Below are 18,412 nucleotides of genomic sequence, written 5' to 3'. Positions count from 1 at the left end.
CACATTGGACAATCTGCGTGATGAATGCATCTTTTTAATCAATGAACTTTTTTAATGAAGAAAAATTCTCTCTTCAATTTTAACACCCATCTTCACACATTTAGAGTCAAAATTGCTTTGGGACTTCTCACCAGACTGGTGGAGAATTTGAAGACAAAATAAAGAAGTCAACTGTAAATTACATCTTCTTCAGCTGCTTATAAAACTCAACCCCATACACTTTAAAGGTCCCATATTATGCAAAAATCACTTCATTAAGTCTTTTAGTTAAATCTGTGGGTCTCTGACTTTCCTCCCAGCCCACAAAATGAGATATTTAATGACAAAACCTGTACTTAGTAGTGTTTGTGAATCATGTAAAATCCTGACCTAAAACGAGCTGTTTGGATTTAGGGGAATTTGCAGACGTCAGTGATTCCCTTTTTTGACCAACCAAGCAAGTCTGACCTGATTGGTCCACCGGAGCAGATACTCGAACCTCCTCCCCTGCTGCTGGAGAGAGGAGTGTGGCTGTTTTTGGCTGTAAACAGCCACCAAGTTCCATGCACAAGCTTCTCATTTTGCAAGAAGACAAGACAAAGTGGCTTGAGCTCATTTATCAAGGAAATGTACCAGCTACACTCAGTAAAACTGTGCATGTGTGTGCTAGTCACTTCACAGCCGCCTGCTTTTCCAACTTTGGACAGTACAACAGAGGGCTAGCGAATAGACTGGTCCTGAATCCAGGTGCATTACCAACCATCCACCAACAAACCTCGGACCCTGGAAATGGGAGTATTTTAAATGCTGTGTGCTGTGGAGCAGATGTAAGAGCTTTTCCTCAGTGTCCCCCTGTCTCTGTGTTAGCTCCAGGATGCTAACTTTAGCTGCTGTTAGCCTGTTGTTTTAGCCTGTAATGTTACGGTATAGGAGCTTTGCTGTTTTCTAAACATTGTGCACTCGGAGCTCGTGGTGCTGATCTCAGTGACGCTGAAGAGCGGGGTGGTATCAGCGGTGACTCATTTACATATGAAGGTCACGCCCACTAAATCAGAGCGTTCTGAACAGAGGGGCTATGAGAGCCTGGAAACAATGCTGCTGTGCTTGATTTATTGGCTTTTTGGACCAAAACATGTTACTAACATTTCATGAAGACATCAATGATCCATATTAAACTGCAGAAAAGGAGCAGAATATGGGACCTTCAAAGAAAACAAATGAAAGCATCTCACACTGTTGAACTGCTTACACGGTTAATCTAAATACACAAAGTAAAATACTCTCATCAAACACACAGAGAATCAATTAACCATGATTCACTTTATCAAAAGCTGCCAGAAAAAAAACACCCAACTCTGATTCACAGATAAGCAAAGATGAACTTGTGTTTGATGATTTCGAGAAACAAGATGAGTCATACACCTGTTGACAGTTTGTCTGAGGACACAAACACCAGTGTTTTCCTCTCTCATCTTTTATTTCTATTCTCTTTGCACCTTCTTATCCCACTCTGGAGTGATTCTTCTGCCGGGTGTTTTTCTTACTTCTCTTCTTCACCATCTCTTGCTTTAAGCCAACCTCTCTGCCACAATATTTGTTATCTTTCTGCCTCACAGTCTAATTTTTTTATCTCCCTTTCTGTCTCTTGGGTATTTACTTCCACTGCAGCAATCCTGTTTGGATCGGGCTTCCTGCAGCAGAAGGACGCCCAAGGACAGAGAACTTGTTTAAGTTCTGCATTATTACCCAGTGTTGTATAAGTATTCACAGAGGAGAGCAGAAATATCTTCAGGCTGAATGTGTTAAAAAGCTGCACAAAAAAACAGACTTGAAAAGGTTTTGTGGTATAAACATATGTATTTTAATCTAACCTCTTTTACAAGGACACATGGCCAAAGAATTAGCTTAAAAAGGTGCAAAAAATACAAAATAAGACAACAGGATCAACATAGAGAAAGAGAAAATAACACTGAGGTTAAAAAGAGCAGGCTGAAAACAGACAAGGATGAAGTCATTATCAGACTTAAGGGTTTCAGGTTGTTTCTTGTTGCAGAGATTTTCACAGAGCCCCTAAGGAAGTCCTGAACCAGAATAAAAACCTGTTCCTCAGATTCTTTTATTCTGCTCATGTCCCCTTAAGTGCTCTGTGAGATCAAACTAAAACACAAGCAGAGAAGCATCCTCATGAACAGAGATATTAAATAATCTGTATACACTTCTGTCTAAGAGGTATTTTGATGTTGTAGGTGGTTTCAGTGACAGCAATTAGATTTAACTAGACCAGTTAAATGTGCAATATTTCTATCCCGTGAAGTGAAGGAGTAATAAATAATGAGTTAAGCAGCACCTGACTCTCTGGAGATGGATTCCTAAGAATAAAACATTCATTTAAGTCAGCTCATACCGCAGAGAAGTGTTAGCATGTGGCTATGCTGGTAGACTATCACAGATACTAAGCTGTTAATAGATTAAATCTGATGCCCTCTAAAAACTTAAACAGTGTTCCTGAACCAATGATTTCAGAAAGTGATGGTTAAATGATGAATTTGAAGAAATAACCAGTCCATGAACAGCTTCCAAAACGTCCCTCAGCTCCAGTGCTACTGCGTCATTTATTTACCAGAAGGAGGAAAGAAAGACGAGTATTTAGTATCCTCTGATTGACGGACGACGATGAAGGTGATTCTGTGAACTCTCTGCCGCTCCCTCAGGTTACATATTCCGCCCGCCATTGATGACGTTCCCCCCAGGAGGAGCGATGTGGATGGAGTCCAGGATGGGTCGCAGGATCTGTCCGAACGGTCTGCAGAGGAAAGAAAGAGATGTGATTATAATCTGTTGCATTTAGATTCTTTAAATATGTCTCCTTATTTTATCTTGACTGTTTTGAAGCTGAGTCGTTAAACTCACGTCGAGAGGACTTCAGATGGCAGGTCGGTGATATAGCTGGGGATGCTCCTGCCCGTCAGGAACTGAGCCACCTCGTTGGTGAAGGTGTTGCAGTTGTGCTCAAACAGACGATACCTGTCACCTCTGAAGGAGAAACAAAGAAAGAACAGCTTCAGTCTGCGTCTGCTGTGGGACATTTTTACATTTTCACATGTGATTGAGGAAAAGTTGTTTTAAATCCACCTGTATGTGCTTTCCCCCAGGGAGGAGAGGTAATCCATGAAGATCTCTTCAGACACTTCAGTCTCTCCCAGCTCCACCACTGTGTCCGGAGGTCCCAGCATCGTTCCACCCTGTAAAAACACACACATGTAAACTCATTGAATGTGCACAGAATAACTAGAGCACTTTTTGCTCTGTATGTTTTAAAACTGATTTTCAAAAGTTGTTTTCTACCATTATAACCCAGACACGGCCTGAAACCTCAGGAGTTAAACATGAGTAAATCGACTGTCAACAAGTCACAGGTTTTCACAAATGCTTCATCTCAGATTTCAAATAATGATTCAAGTTGTCAAGATTTGAAATCAGGCCGCCATACTATACTATACTGTTTTTTTAATTCTTGGCTCACATGTCTTACATTTTCACAGTTAGTTGAACAGATTGCTCAGTCTCATGCACTGCACACATTTACCAAAGTCTTCCTTATCAAAACTCATACTTTTCATTTTTCTTAACATTGAGCCATCCCACATATGCAGCCAGCCCGAGCAGGACTTCCAGTGTGTGGTGTACTTCTGGCAGGGCTCACCTTTACCTTCTCCCTGCAGAAGAAGTTTGAGAGTCTTTTCCTGGAAAAACTTAAGATATCACCACTCTTTCAGACAAATGATCAGAGCCTTGTGTGCTTGTCACAGCTTCAGTTTAAAATAGTCTTCTTGTGTTTTACTTTTTCAGGTTGTCTGAATGACTCAGCAGCAGGAGAACCTGAAGTTCCTGTCTCATATCAAGAGAAAGTTCATCATCCACTAAGGGAAGAGGAAACAGAAGACTAAAATGTCTTCTTTTTTTATGGAAAATTTGGTGGAGTTACAACTGGTTGGGACATGTTTTGATGAAAAAGTACTTAACTTAGTTTATTCTGACAGGGACAGTGTACAGCGACCTAGGCATACCATAGTTAGCTACTCACTCATTTACATCTGTATTCCTCAGGCAGGACACAGAAGCAATGCCTCTAACAACAGTATTTTCAATAGATTTTTGAAAAACAGGAAAATGATTAATAACATCAGCTTTAAAAAATAACATTTTTGCTCTGCAAATAAATGGAGCGATGGGGAATTCAGGCCATCTTGAGTCATTGTCACAAATACCAATCCACCACGCTTGTGATTGGCAAGCACTTGGGGTGCTGTTAATCCGAATAGCAGATATCAAACTATGAGCAGTTTTGGTTTAACAACTGTAAGTTTGCACACTTTTTCTTGATGAGTTTGTTTGATGACGAACAGGCAGGGGTCAGTATGTTTGGCAGACTTACTGGTGAACAGCTAGAGATCCCCTCCCCTCCAAAGAAGAACTCATCCCCGTATGCAACTATAGCTGTATGCCTGGAAAAAAAAACACAAGAATAAAAAATCACATTTAAGCAAAATGTAGAAATGCATCACAGAAAATGACAAATTCTGCACTATGCAAACATTTTAGCCTCTTTTGGTGTCATAAATATTCACAAACTAATGACAAATGATAGGAAAAGGCTTAATTTTCTGCTCATTGACCAGATTTAGGTCACAGGCCTGCACCTGCATGATCAAGAAGATTTATTTAACATGACTCAGGTGGTCACAGGTGAGTCAGCCATTAAAGCAGCAGAAAAGGTGATACATACCAGATACCCTCCAGTTGCTTTCCTACAACAAAAGAAACGGGAAAAATAAATTAAGAAAATGTTTCATGTAAACCTGCGAACAAACAGGGCACACATAACCTCCCACCCCCGCTCGTTAGAATTAATCTGTCACGACTCATTGTGTATTATTTTTTGAAATACCAAAAAATAACCAAAATTTAATAAGTGATATAAAAGATACTGCGGTGTACTGAAGCAGAAATAAGAGTGTGTTTCTGTAAACGAATGTCCTGTTGGTATCAGTTATTATCACCCCTCGTCCCCCAGGCCAGGCTGTAACGGTTTCGTTATCTGGACTTACCTAACATGATGGGACTGAGGCTTCGCGCCATTCCTCTCGACAGGTCATAAATATATAACTGTACGTTGTATCGAGTTGCATTCTTGTCCATAACTTAAACCCTAACGGAGATAAATTAAAGTCTCTATTTGCTCTGCTAAGCTACAGATAGAGATATTAAATGGCACAGCTGACAGGGAGGTTCTCTATGGATGATGTCATCACGTCCAAAACGAAGTACGATTCGTTTGCCTTCAAAATAAAAGCCCACTCGAGTAGCTTGAATGTTTCATTGAGACGTTGCAGGCTTTTGAAGTTTTATTTTGACAGCAGGTTGCATATTTTCAGTTTTAACCCCGGTTATCTCAAAATGACTTGACACAATTTAAATATACTCATTTTTGTTGGGTATGCGCGTCAGTAAAAGAGAAACTTCAGGGGCAAGTTCTTCTTTATTAGGGCAAGTTTTCTTGATTTTTTTTTTCATTTTGACTGGCGGAAACGGGCTTCCATTAAAGAGAGTTTCTTAAAGAAATTAAATATTCAGTAGTGTTGCTCGACAACCAATACTTACAAAACTCATGTTTAATTAAAACTTTCGTCGAAAGGAAGTCAAATAGCAATTACGTGACGTTTTAATTTTCATGACCCCAACGTGACTGTGGGACTTACTGAATGCAAATTTGATGAATGCTTATACTATAAAACAGAAACTTTTAATCTTCCAGCAGATATTTCTCCATTTTCACACTTCCAGCAGCTTCAGCTCTAAAGCAAACGTTTGTCAAACACCTTGACTTGAAAAGAAAGAGGGGAAAACACCTTCATTACTTCCTCTAGCTCTGTGACCTATTCAATGTTTTTTCATGATTTTGACTAACTTTAGTCCATCAGTTGTTTACAATAACTTGGTTAAAACTTCATTTTTTTTCTATTTATCCTTTACCAGCTTGGTGGAAACTCCAAAGCTCCTCTCAAAAGTCACAATGTACAGGATAAAGTCACAATGTACAGGATAAATGTTAAATGACAAAGAAAGTTTAATGTGACATTTTATTTTAATATAAAATACATAAATAAAGCATCTGCAGGTGGCATCAGGAGCATGTGCACATAATCATATACACACATACAGGACATATGCATGTAGGACTCAAACACTCTATCAGGCATACAATTCACCCCACAAATAAAGTTAAATGAGAGAAGATGCAGCCATTTTAAACATCTGTTGCTTGGATCAATGCCTGTGTGTAAAACAGGAAAAACTATCACAAGAAGCAGGGCAGCAGTTCTGCTCAGCCTGTGATGAGTCAAATGATGGAAGTGCAGTAGAACCAGCAGTTTTATTATATATTTGTAAAGATATTTATCTCAAATGGTGCAACAGATCTCCCAATGAAATCACACATGAAGAGTTTTGCTCCAAAAATACCACGCTTTAGTCTTTCAAAAATAATTTGACTTGATTTTGGAAATAAACTCCTCAGCTTAGTTCATCCTCTCTTCAACATTTGATGAGTTAAACGCAGCCTGTAACATAGAATACACTTCTATGTAGTCTCAGTATCTCCAAGGCTCTACTGATTGCACATATAAATATATCTGCCCTTACATTTAAACACAAACAAGGCGTTGTCTCACAACCTGTAACTTGCACCCTGTTATCTGCCCAGATTTCTTTGGCCAAAAAGATTTAGCTTCATCTTTGCTCCTCAGAGACAATTTGAATCAGTATCTTTTGTCTTAGATCAGAACAGACATCAGGTGAATGGACAAGTTAGAGGAAGTGAGACTGACACAGACTGTCGGAGGGAAACAGTCCCCGTTTTAGAAGGCGCGTGGGGCAGACACACACAAACAGCAAACAGAACAACAGATATGAAAACCGACATTCCTCAGAAAAACAAGTATAGTGCTGAATCCTGTTCACTCCCTTAGACACGAGAAAGAAAACTGTAAAACTGAACTGTATTTGCCTTAAACTGCTTCAAATGAGCTGTGCAAAATGGCACCAAGCAAAGAGGAGCGAGTCCTCGTCTGAAAACTATTGACCATGCAGCCAAAGCCACGTGAAAGCACCCAATCTGGGTTCTTATAAAGCCTCTGTACACCTTTCCACCCATTTCATCTGAAAACAATATTCTTTCATTAAAACAGACTTGCTGCTAAAAAAGCTTGTAGTAAAAAACTGATTATGCAGTTTGTCTCGTAGACGAGTAACCGGACGACAACGCCTCGATCGTACGAGTCTGCTGCAGGATAGAGGGAGGGAGGGGATCAGGGCTTAGGGAGAGGCAGGGATAGACATCATCTTAATCTTACAGGTAGAAAACTACATGGCAGCGAATAGATTTGATGTAGCGGTTTTGTGCGTGGATGTAAGCGTTCATCTACGAGGGCGGAGTTTTGAAAGCACCCCAGGCGTGGAAGCAGCGTGTGAAGCAGTGCGGCTCGTTTCCCTTCCGCACCAGTCGAAGCTTCCGTGGGTGCTCGGGGTGCTTGGAGCGCATGTGCTGGATGTAAACCTGCAGAGGAGGAAGAGGGGGAGACAGGTTAGAGCACAAACTCCTCCACCTGTTGTTCAAGATGAAATAACTCCTCACAGTTTCTTCCTCACCTGGCAGGCTTTGAGGCTGAGTTTGATCTCCACCTGGCTTGTCTGAGTACCAACCCACATGTACACCTGAGGCAGAGTCAGAGAGGAGGAGAATGAGAAACAGTCACATGAATTCATCACAGACATTTCATCAAATCTGGGATTCATTCTCACCTCATTGCCGTTGTCTAGCAACATGATGTCATCATCCGCCAGATCGTCCTGACAGAAGTCGGAGCACTTCTCTGACACGGAGAAATAACCTTTCTCGTTGGAACACCTGAGACAGGAGGATGAGGAGGGTGAGTGCAAAGCCACAGCAGACAGTTCGACAAATACTTTTAAATAATGAAATGTTGTCTCACCTAAAGAGTCGAGCGTGTTTCATATAATCAGCATCTTCATCGTACTCCTTCTGAGAACCAATCCCTACCCAGAAGAAGTTCTCAGGCTCCTCCCCCTCGTTAATTACCTGCAGATAAACAAAGAGAACAAATCAGTGACCAGCAGGGGGCGTGGAATGCTGTAATATTAGCAATACAGATTGTTTTCACTGCAGGATACTACGATACTATGAGGGATGGGTATTGATAAGATTTTATTTATAACAATCCGATTCTTTATCGATTCTTTCTCAGTTCCTCCTGTGAATTTTCTCTGTACAAAAAGAAGCTTCACAGGTTTTCTGGGCCAACAGTATTAAACTGAATTTATAAGTGAAATAATATGTATTTGGTCACTGGATCTGGATATTTCTGGGCATAAATTCACAGAAATGAGTAAAAATTGCACATCCTGGTGTTGATTTACTGTTTTGTTATATATTGACTCAAGTAGGCCAACTAGTGTCTGGAAATGGTTATAGCATTATTTTAAGTTGTTTGGAACCTTGCCATTGTTATGAAAGCAGCCATGAGACTGCACATACCTTTTTATCCCCATTTGCCTTTGAGTATTTTGACATTTGGCGTTTTCAGTAGTTTTTACAAAGCGTAATTGAGATATGTCTCCTTGTGATGAAAATTCTATTCTGAAGCTGAAGTTATACCGATGTATGCTAACCGCTAGCATATCAATGAAATTTCCTGCATACCTTAGCATCAAGCTAGGGCTATTTTCTTTATCTTCTTCAGTAAAACTTTAAGCGGTAAATCGTGAATCAAACTTTTCTTAGGAAACGTTATCTAATTGCTAAGCTAAGATAGCTGGCAGACTAGTTGTCATAAGATCCGGCAGCTCCGCATAGTGCAAAAAGTGGATAGGGGAATCGTTGTGCTCAAAAGCAAACGGTATCAAGGAATTGAAACATTTCTTATTGATTCTCAACAGGAACTGATTTTTGATTCCATGGGCTGTGTGATTACCTGTTTGCTGTACGTGTCGTCAAACATGCTGTTCATGATGTCCTCGGCCAGTTTGGCCTCGTCTGGGTCGGCGGCTCGGCCCACCCAGGTGTAAACGATACCCTGATTGTCTGTGCTCTCAAATGGTACCTATAAACAGAGTCACACACATCGGAGTTATTCATCTTAACTGAAATGTAACACGAAAGAAGACACAGGAGGCGTCTCTGGAAGAGTTTAGGATCAAAATAAATCCCGACCTTGAGAATGAAGCAGAACTCTGAGTTGAGGTTGCTTGAATCTGTCCCGATCTGGATCGTCCTAAAGAAGAGATTGAAGGTTAAAATGACACAGAAAAAGGTAAAAGAGGTTTGAAAGCTAAGTTTCGGTGCATTAATCTGATTAAAGTTTGATGTCTACCTGGTGCAAAGTGCGCTGCCGTTAGTGCGTATGTGGTAGAGTGAGGGCTGAGCAGAGTCTGTCTTCTGTTTCCTCTTCCCTTTGTGGATGATGAACTTTCTCTTGAAATGAGACAGGAACTTCAGGTTCTCCTGCTGCTGAGTCATTCGAACAACCTGAAAAAAAAGACACGAGAAGATTTTAAATCAAAGCTGTGACAAGCACACGAGGCACACAAGGTTCTGATCCTTTGTCTGAAAAAGTCACGTTACCTTCAGTTTTCCTGGGAAAAGACTTTCAAACTTCTTCTGCAGGGAGAAGGTAAAGGTGAGCCAGCCCATGTTGGAGGCCTGCCTGCCCTGCCAGAAGTACACCACACACTGGAAGTCCTCCTCGGGCTGTTTGTCTTCATCGTCCTCTGCTGCTGATCCTCGTCCTTCACCTCCTTCACCTTCTTCACCCTCCTTCTTCTCCTTCTGATCGTCCTCGTACTCCACAGGGACCCAGTACCTGAGTGAACAGGACGACAGTGAGACTCACTGTGACGGGAGTGGGTTCAGGTTTGTGTGACTCTCTTGATCTGCTTCAGACATTCTTACCTGCAGAGGAAGACGTAGCAGTCCTGAGTGTGGAAGTGTCCGAACTCCTCCTCTGGCAGCCGGGCAAACTTCTTTCCTTCCAACACGAAACCCTCCATACCATCGAGGTCTTCATTCCACTCCTCCATCAGCTGCTCGGCCTGAAGAGAAGACATAAACATGTCAGAGCAGAGGCAAAGAGAAGAGTTTTAATCAGGATAAAGGAGTCAGATGGTACCTCAGTGAGAGCCATGGCAGGCTGTCTGGGCAGGAAGAGAGCTGTGAGGTCTGCCTTCATCTGATCTTTCTGCTCCGCGTCTTTCTTCACCTGAGAGGAGAGCGGGGATTGAATCAGACTTAAACAGAAGAAGGTCTGATGTCACATGGAGGCATCAAACAAACACGTCTGTGCGTCTGACCTTGCCCTGCAGGTTGTCGTTCTGCTGGACGGTCTCAGCTGCTCGGGTGTAGTCCACCTTCAAGACGTCGTCCCAGTTCTTGAACTTGGATTTAAACACCTGGAGAGAAAGAATCAGTATCATGTTTGCAACGTTTCTCCTCAAGTTAAGAAACAGGATGTGTATCTTTGGTGTTTCTGTTACCTGACATTCGGTGCCCTCCAGGTTTCGAGTGACGCAGGCGTGTTTGGGCCGGTGCAGCATGGAGCAGATCTCTTGACCCAGTTTCAACGCTGCTGCTCGCACAAGACGAGGCGACTTCCTCCCGATCCAGATGAAGACGTCTGACCAGCAGTCCAGGATGTACACGCCCTTCGTGTCCAGGAGCGACTGCAGCTGCAGAGAGGGGTGGAGTCAGACAAGACGCTCAGTGAGAGTGGTTAACGTGGCTTTTTCTGAGTGTTGTCATCCGGTGAACGTACCAGTCTCAGCTCTGGCAGGGTGTCCAGTTTGATCTTGTGGTCTTTGTGCTCGACTGACAGCTTGTAGTTAATCTGCGGCAGCTCCAGGTAACCGAGGCCCAAGCCGACCTATGAAACAGAGCGAAAGTAAATCCCACACACATCCTACAACACTCTGAGCACCTACACGCTGAAAACTGAATGATTTCTCCTCACCTTGTACAGTTTGGGTCTAATTGGAGAGAAATCATCTGGTACGTGCTTCTTGATCTCCTCTGGTTGTCCACCCAGAGTTTCCCAGAACTCTGGAGGCTCTTGCTTCTGCATGAGGGTGGTGATCTCCGCTTTCCCCTTACGCTCGTTTTTGTTTATCTTTTCTGCAAACAACCTGAAAATTGGAACGAAACCAGCTTTACATCTCTCCGTTTATGGGCTGAAATCAGCGATCAAAGTGTCTCACGGTGGATTTTCCAAACACGTGGCGGGAATGTTTGCGTTAGCTCGTGATTTGTGTCTCACCTCGCCTTTGTGGTGGCGCTCAGCGTGGCGTTGGCTCCTCTCCAGACGAAGATTTCCAGGCCTGTGTCCAACAGGAAGACGAAACTGAAGGAAAGAAAGAGTAAACATTTTAAACTCAGTGACACTCAGCGCTGGTTGACAGAAAGTGCAGTGTTGATGTCAAACTGAGAGGAGTGATGTGAGAAGAGGATGAAAGAGAGTTACCGAGGGTCCAGGGAGGAACCCTTCAAAGGAACAGACTCCAGACGGATGTTTTTCTTCCCATAAACTCTGTACAACCTGAAAAACACCAAAGGATCCAGCATTAAAAAAAGTTCACCTGGCACAGAGTTCACGATTAACTGAAGCAGTGAAGAAACACGTTTAAACTCCAGAATGATTCGATTTTTCTCATAAGAAACTTGCAAAAAGTGGCAATGGGGAGTTTACTTCAGCTGAACTCTTCTTTTTTTACAAAATCAGGAACTTGCGCAAAATTTAATTTTCAAAAGTTCCTTCCAGCCTACCTGACAGAGTAGTGTGTGTCCTCCACGGTGTAGAAGCCACTGGCTGTTCCTCCCTCAATGTAGGAGATCTCATTGTTGAACACCTGAACACACAAGGAGAAGAGTCCGCCACAGCAGCACAATAAGGTTTATCATCCATACAGGTGTGACGCAAAATAAGCTGTAAGTGTAAACGTTTCCTCTCTGTAAAGCTGTTTTTAATTTTTGTGTGTGTTACATAAAATTTAAGAAGAATAAAAGACAAACTGAAAGAAGGAACATGAGTCACAATAAGGTAAATCTTTCAGACGGTGTTGGAGCTTGTGTGGATGCTTGTGTCGTAAATAAAGAAATCTGTTGGTGTAATGAGATTCAAAAACGGTTTAAGAGAAATGCATTTAAGTCGTAATCAGGTTTCTACGCACAGCACTGAACTCCTCGCTCTCATCCCCCATCTCCTCCCGTATCGTCCTGCACTCAGCTCCCAGGAAGTTTCTGAGGTTCACGGCGTGGATGGCTGAGCCCGCCTTCTTGTCCAAAGTGGCATCCTGTCCGATCCAGTAATAGATCTGCCAGCTCAGTGCACCGTTGTCATCCAGGTAGGTCTACAGAAGAGTGTTCGATAAGTTATGGGTCTCAGTCTATAATGTGTCTCTTCAGTAAACACTGTAAGATTTGGTGATTTACCTTGAGGACGATGTAGCAATCTGCCTCGTAGAACTTCCCTTGCAAAGCTTCATCCACTTGGATGGGAATAAAGTTCTCTATCTGCCAAACTGTGACACCTGGAACCTGCAGGACAGAGACAAAGACGAGTCGTACCAGGGTGCTCTTTAAAAAATGATGAATTCAACAGAAAGAGACACAGTACCTGTCCCGCGTCGTCCATGAAGAACTCAGAGTAGTCCAGCTGAGGTTTCTCCAGACTTTTGTCCCAGCGCCGGATCTTTAAGTCCCCATACTTCAGATCTCCGTTTTCCTGTGAAATGATCAGATTGGTCAGTAGAAGAAACTCTGTTGTGTGTCTGTGTCATCCTGTGGCCTGAGCAGGCTTCTATCTTTTCTTATTTCTTCCTCACCTCCATGTTTTTCTTCTCCTGTGCAACGTCGCTCATGCCCTTCAGCACCTGTTTTGCCTGATCGTCCTGAGAGCAGTCCTTCCTCCTCCTCAGCCTCATCTTCCTCGCCAGGGGATCTCTGGGACTAGCTCCTACACAAAAACACGCACACGCACGTATTCCACACATCAGCTGCTCTATTTTCCCAGATTTCTCCCATTAAAATCCAAAAATACTATTCACAACAATCCCTTGACAGAGTCCTGCTCACCTCCTCCAGCAGCAGCCACAGTGGCAGGCGAGGCCCCAGCCAGCCGGAGCTGGTTCTGCAAAGAGAAGTCGATGTTGTACCACTCAGCTGCTCTGTCTACAGGTTTAGGGGGCATCACCAGGTTTGGGTTCTCGCGCACATCCAGAACCTACACAGAGATCCATCACACATGCTTTGAGTAAAGTCTATGAGCAAATTCTCAACATCAGAGCAGTCTCAGACTTCATTTCAAAAATATGACATTTGTTTTAAATCTTAAGTAAAGTACAATTTTCAAAAGTTCTCTCTCCAGTCCACCGGAAGTTACAGATTTAATCTTCTTTTCTGACACTTTTACAAACGTATCAAGCTCAGATTAATCCATCATTATGTGTTTCTAAAAACTGTTAGGAGTCCGGTAATAACAGATTACCTCTAAATCAGTTAAGAAGTGGATGGCCTCGGGCAGCGTGACCAGGCGATTTTTATTCAGCACCAACTTTTTCAGCTTTCCACACCTAAAAAAAGAATCACAAAATCACACAAAAATGTATCAAACAATCTAATCTATCAGCTTCTTAATTTTTAGGGTAAACTGTATAAGGCAGAATCAGTAAAGAGAAAAAAACTGGAGCTACACGGATTAAAATACAAAATTTGCCAAAACCTTTTACCACGTCTTTCCTCTTTCTCTACTTCACATTTTCCAAATAACTGAAAATACTCCAAAAAACAATTTAGAAAAAAAAAGCCTTCAAGTATTCAGGGCATATCTCAAAAAAATTAAAATCAGCAAAAGCGCCAACTTTTAGTAACAGCTCTGTGCTCATCTCACCTGCAGAGTCCCTCAGGAATAAGTTCGAGGTTGTTGTTAGCAGCCATGAACTCAGTGAGGCTGGACAGCTTCCCCACTCCAGGTGGAACTCCATCAAAGTCCAGTTTATTTGAGTTCACGTACAGCTTCTTCAGTTTGGACAGCTTACAGATGGCAGACTGGAGAGACAGACCAACGTAAAACTTTAATACGTTGATAAAAATGCTTTTTAAACTCTTTATTTCTTCTTCCTTACAGGCAGAGAGGTGAGCTGGTTGCGACTCAGGTTCAGCGTCTCCAGCTGAGTCCACTGGTCGATGCAGAGAGACAGCTCTGAGATCTGATTACTGCTCAGGTTGAGTCGCTTCAAACTGCCCAGGGAGTAGAGGCACTCCGGGACCCGGGTCAGGTCGTTACAGGAGAGGTCAACATCTGGGAAGGACAGGAGAGACAGAGGGTTTACACGACAACAGGCAGGAGCAGGAGGATATAATCGAGGCGTGCAGGTCACTAAACAGGAGTGTGTGTGTGTGTGTGTGTTACCTGCTAAATGTGTCAGACCCTCCAGGCTGGTGGGCATGTTGCTCTGGGTCCTCTGTGTGTTCCTCAGGTGGAGGGTCTGCAACGCCACCATGGCTGGCAGCTGGCTGCTCAGACAAACACAAAGACAGAATCAAAACTGCTCTAAATTGAAACATTTCTGTTTTTTAAAACAATATAAAACATCAGAACCTCCAGGTCTGTGTTCTGACGACGACCTTGTGTATTTTACCGTAACTGGGCGTGCATCAAAGGGTTGTTGTTCAGAATGAGCGTTTGCAGGTGAACCAGGCGTCTCATCTGCGGCGGCAGGCTGTCCAGCTTGTTGTCGCTCAGGTCCAGATACAGCAGGTCTGTCAGGTTTATGAACAGCTGGTTGGGGATGGCGTCGATGCCGTTGTGGCTCAGATTCAGCACCAGCATGTTTTTGCTGTTCTCCAGGTCCCGGGGGATCTCCGTCAGCTGGTTGTAGCTCAGGTCCTGGAGGAAGGAAAACAAGACTCATGTTGGAAAAACACAATCCTGTTTTTGTTGTAAACACCATCTGGATGCCAGAGTTATTTTTGGAAGAGTGAAGTATCACAGTTATCCAGAGAGAGGGACGTTTGTGGGTGTGAAGCTGGATGCTGAAATATGATACATCTCTGTTTTTTGATTCCATTCAAGTTACTCCACAGTTTGAGAGCTGCTGTTTTATTTGTTTCCTGCTTCTGTCACACGTGTAAATCTATTTATAAACAATGATTATAATCTGACTCTGACTTGGAGTGTGGGCTTTATTACTCACCAGCACAGAGAGGTCATCCAGCTGGAAGATGTCATCTGGTACTCCAGAGTTCTTCAGGTTGTTGGCTCTGGCTACCACCGCCTACAGAGTGAAATACATTTAAGACACGATTATATCACTGGTTCAAGTCAGAGCAGATCAGTACACTGACTTTCTATGAACTTTAAAAGTAAGATGTGCTTTGTGTGTGAGTGTTTTTGTTACCCGTAGGTTGGGCAAGCTGGACAGTTCTCCATGTAAGGTGGTCAGACTGTTGTGACTCACTGAAAGATGCTCCTAAAGACAGAAAACAAACATGCTTGATTTGCAGAAACACCCATAAAAAACTAAGTCATCATCCCTCAACTAACGCAGGAAGAGTTTGTTCTCACTTGATAAAATCAAGGTATACTGCGGGTAAACAAACCCCAGACACACCGACTCCCCGCCAACGATAACAGACTAATCTTATTTATCACACCTGGGAAGATCAAGCATGTTAGCACAGCTCATCCTCAGTCTGAATACAGCTTTAGAGGTTTAGTAGAGCTAACCCAATCAGAGATTCTGATGGCTGAAGTAACGCGTGTCCTTAATCAGCTGATGTCAGTTCCCCACATATCAAGATTAAAAAGCTTTGACTCAGAGATTGACGAGACTAAGACTTAAAACAGGGAAACACTAATCTAGAGCTGATGATTTAACATGACTACAGTTAACTATCACTGACAAATATAACAGTCTCACTTCCTTTGTGATAAATCAAACTATTATTCACACAAAGAATCAGGCAAAATGAGAAAGAAGAGATATGTAGAGCAAAGCTGCTTTTGGTGACAGATACAGATTTTAATGAGAGGCTCCATATTCACACGAGTGAGGATAAGCTCCTATCTATACAAGTGGAAGTAAATCATCTCACCAGTTTCTGCAGAGAGGCCAGCTCCTCTGGGAGGTAACACAGTCCAGTCCTGTTCAGTTTCAGCCATCGCAGGCTGCTCATAGACTTGACATGCTCAGGGAAGTACCCACCCTGTGAGGACAGAAAGACAGAAGAGGGATGAGGACAAAGAAGAGGTCATAATTTGCCACCTTGTGTTTTTGAAAGTGGAAGACAGAAGTTTGCCTTTGAATGCTAAAGCAGAAAATAAAGCATTTCACTTTTTTTCTACTGGTTTTGGCTGGTGAGATGATGTCATTCAAATGTCAGCTGCATTTAGACCTTTATCATCAGTCTGACAGACTAATATGGCTATCTCACCTTTTTGTTTGAACCACTTTACCCCAACATGTAGCTCACGATAAGAACACATACCTCAAATACAAGCCTGATGACGCAAGATGTTACTGCTGCAAGACAGGCTGCTTTCCATTCTAGCAAACTAAGCCCACAAAGTTGGATGAATTCAACGAGCAGGACAGCAAACAGCCTCTAGTATGTCAGCTAATTACATTATTTCAAGATGAAAGCATTTTCTAGCTTTGATTTATGACAGCCAGCAGGTGTGCAGCAGGGGGTTAGCTGCAATTTACAGTCCTTAGAAACAGATACTGTTCCCATTTTCAGACTTTATGGTGCTTTTGATCACTTTGCAGCAACTTTATATGATCATCAGCAAAAGCACTCTTTGCCTATCTTGGCTGGTGTCTTCAATAACACTACTTTAGGTCTCTGTTTAAGTTGCCCTCCTTAATTGAACCACTGTTTCTCTTATTACAATAATTAATTATGATACATGGATGTATGTTTAAGTCCCTAGATCTGACTGAAAAAGACTGGATTATATTAAATTTGTTTATTTCCTTCTTTTAATGAGATTCAGCAATTAGTGATGTCATAAATTGAGCAAACCTTGCATGCAATGTAACTCTCAAGCAACTTTTTTTGAACAACCTGTTCAGCACAGCCTGTGGCATCATCCTGGGATTACTCAACCACACAAAAACATTCTGTCTCAATATTTATTTTCACAACAAGAAAAGAAAAATGACACTACTTTAAAGAAACAACCGCTAGTTTATTTTTTGCCTTCTCTTGTGTTACTTTTTTACAGTTACCATACGGTACATAATGTCAGTTTTTGCATTAGAAGAGATAGAAAATTAGGATTTTTATTCATACATGTGTTCCTACCAACCCTGCATGAGTCAGTGACCCTGTTAGGCCACCCTAGACAAAAAGAAAAAAGAAAAACACAAAGTCTAGATCCGCCCCTGATTGTGCTTCTGACTCAGACAAAGTTAGCCAACACTGAAGCTAAACTAGCTCGGTAGCCAGCGTGACGTACGAAATAATCTAAATAATGTCCAAAAACTACACTGAAGATTGTGTTATGTATTGCGAGTTCACACGTAACATTTTTAAACCCATAACCGCTTGATATGTTTCTGTAAACAGCAGGCTTTTAGCGGAGGCTAGGCTGCTACTTGGTTCATGTCAAGAAATCTGACAACTGGCTAACGCCCAATGCTAACAGCACTGAGCTAATCTGACTCTCTGTGTCTAACCTGGATTAGCTTTAGCAAAGGAGCTAAATGTGTCGGTTTTTCATTAGCGAATGGTATAAAATCAACGACTGGAGACTAAAATCCTTACTTTGAAGTCGTTTCCACTGAGGTCTACCCCCCTTATGAAGGGGAGAACTCCGGTGGCAGCCATTTCTGGTTGATGTCAGCAGCTGAGCCTCAACTCACTATTTTGGTCCAGGAGCAGAGAAGGGGGAGGCTGTAGCAGGGCAGGAGGCTGCTCCTCTTCTTCTCTGGACTAATGACGGAGCGCAAACAACTTTGAGGTGCATACTGCCCCCTGCTGTACAGGCAGCATTAAATTACTGATACGCAATACTCGGGGCGCCTTCCTGAATATATTTTATCCCCCCTACTACAACTACGTCCTGCAGCTGCTCCGTCTCAGCAGCATGTTGATATCAGCGTAATAGTATGCTCTACATTTTCTCGTCTTCCACCAACCTCTTTCTGCCAAAAATCCATCCAAACTATGCTGAATATTCATGGTTAAATCTTGCCTGAAGACTTTTGAATACTTAATGCTCCCTAAAGCAGTTGTTAAGGTCTGTGAACCCCACCATCCTGACTGTCTAACCTCCCCCACCCACTGAGGATAACAGCATTGGTA

The 18,412-nt window shown here is 42.5% G+C and overlaps 2 protein-coding genes across 2 annotated transcripts; both read right to left on the bottom strand.

The window, feature by feature from the left end:
• Positions 1–1,800: 1,800 nt before the first annotated feature.
• desi1a (desumoylating isopeptidase 1a) lies at positions 1,801–5,294 on the bottom strand. The gene is made up of 6 exons (XM_074695830.1): positions 5,088–5,294; positions 4,766–4,787; positions 4,415–4,484; positions 3,112–3,221; positions 2,890–3,012; positions 1,801–2,782 (listed from the first exon to the last, which is right to left on the bottom strand). Exons 1-6 carry the CDS (start codon positions 5,176–5,178, stop codon positions 2,692–2,694), a joined length of 507 nt encoding a protein of 168 aa, XP_074551931.1. The 5' UTR covers positions 5,179–5,294; the 3' UTR covers positions 1,801–2,691.
• An 811-nt stretch (positions 5,295–6,105) lies between these two features.
• flii (FLII actin remodeling protein) lies at positions 6,106–18,032 on the bottom strand. The gene is made up of 31 exons (XM_074696877.1): positions 17,873–18,032; positions 16,199–16,309; positions 15,502–15,573; positions 15,298–15,378; positions 14,743–14,990; positions 14,514–14,617; positions 14,227–14,402; positions 13,992–14,149; positions 13,590–13,674; positions 13,178–13,325; positions 12,928–13,058; positions 12,720–12,827; positions 12,536–12,640; positions 12,274–12,453; positions 11,870–11,952; positions 11,568–11,642; positions 11,364–11,447; positions 11,061–11,232; positions 10,866–10,973; positions 10,588–10,779; positions 10,405–10,503; positions 10,224–10,313; positions 10,007–10,146; positions 9,680–9,917; positions 9,429–9,583; positions 9,269–9,329; positions 9,030–9,158; positions 8,031–8,137; positions 7,840–7,945; positions 7,687–7,752; positions 6,106–7,594 (listed from the first exon to the last, which is right to left on the bottom strand). The coding sequence occupies exons 1-31, from the start codon at positions 17,933–17,935 to the stop codon at positions 7,460–7,462; spliced, it is 3,810 nt and encodes a 1,269-aa protein (XP_074552978.1). The 5' UTR covers positions 17,936–18,032; the 3' UTR covers positions 6,106–7,459.
• Positions 18,033–18,412: the final 380 nt, after the last annotated feature.

This window comes from Halichoeres trimaculatus, unplaced genomic scaffold, assembly GCF_033239565.1.
Source record: "Halichoeres trimaculatus isolate MK-OKI-2021-1 unplaced genomic scaffold, fHalTri1.1 fHalTri1_scaffold_20, whole genome shotgun sequence".
NCBI classification, from domain to species: Eukaryota; Metazoa; Chordata; class Actinopteri; order Labriformes; family Labridae; genus Halichoeres; species Halichoeres trimaculatus.
Note: the sequence above shows the minus strand (reverse complement) of the source record. Positions and strands in the feature narration are given on the sequence as shown.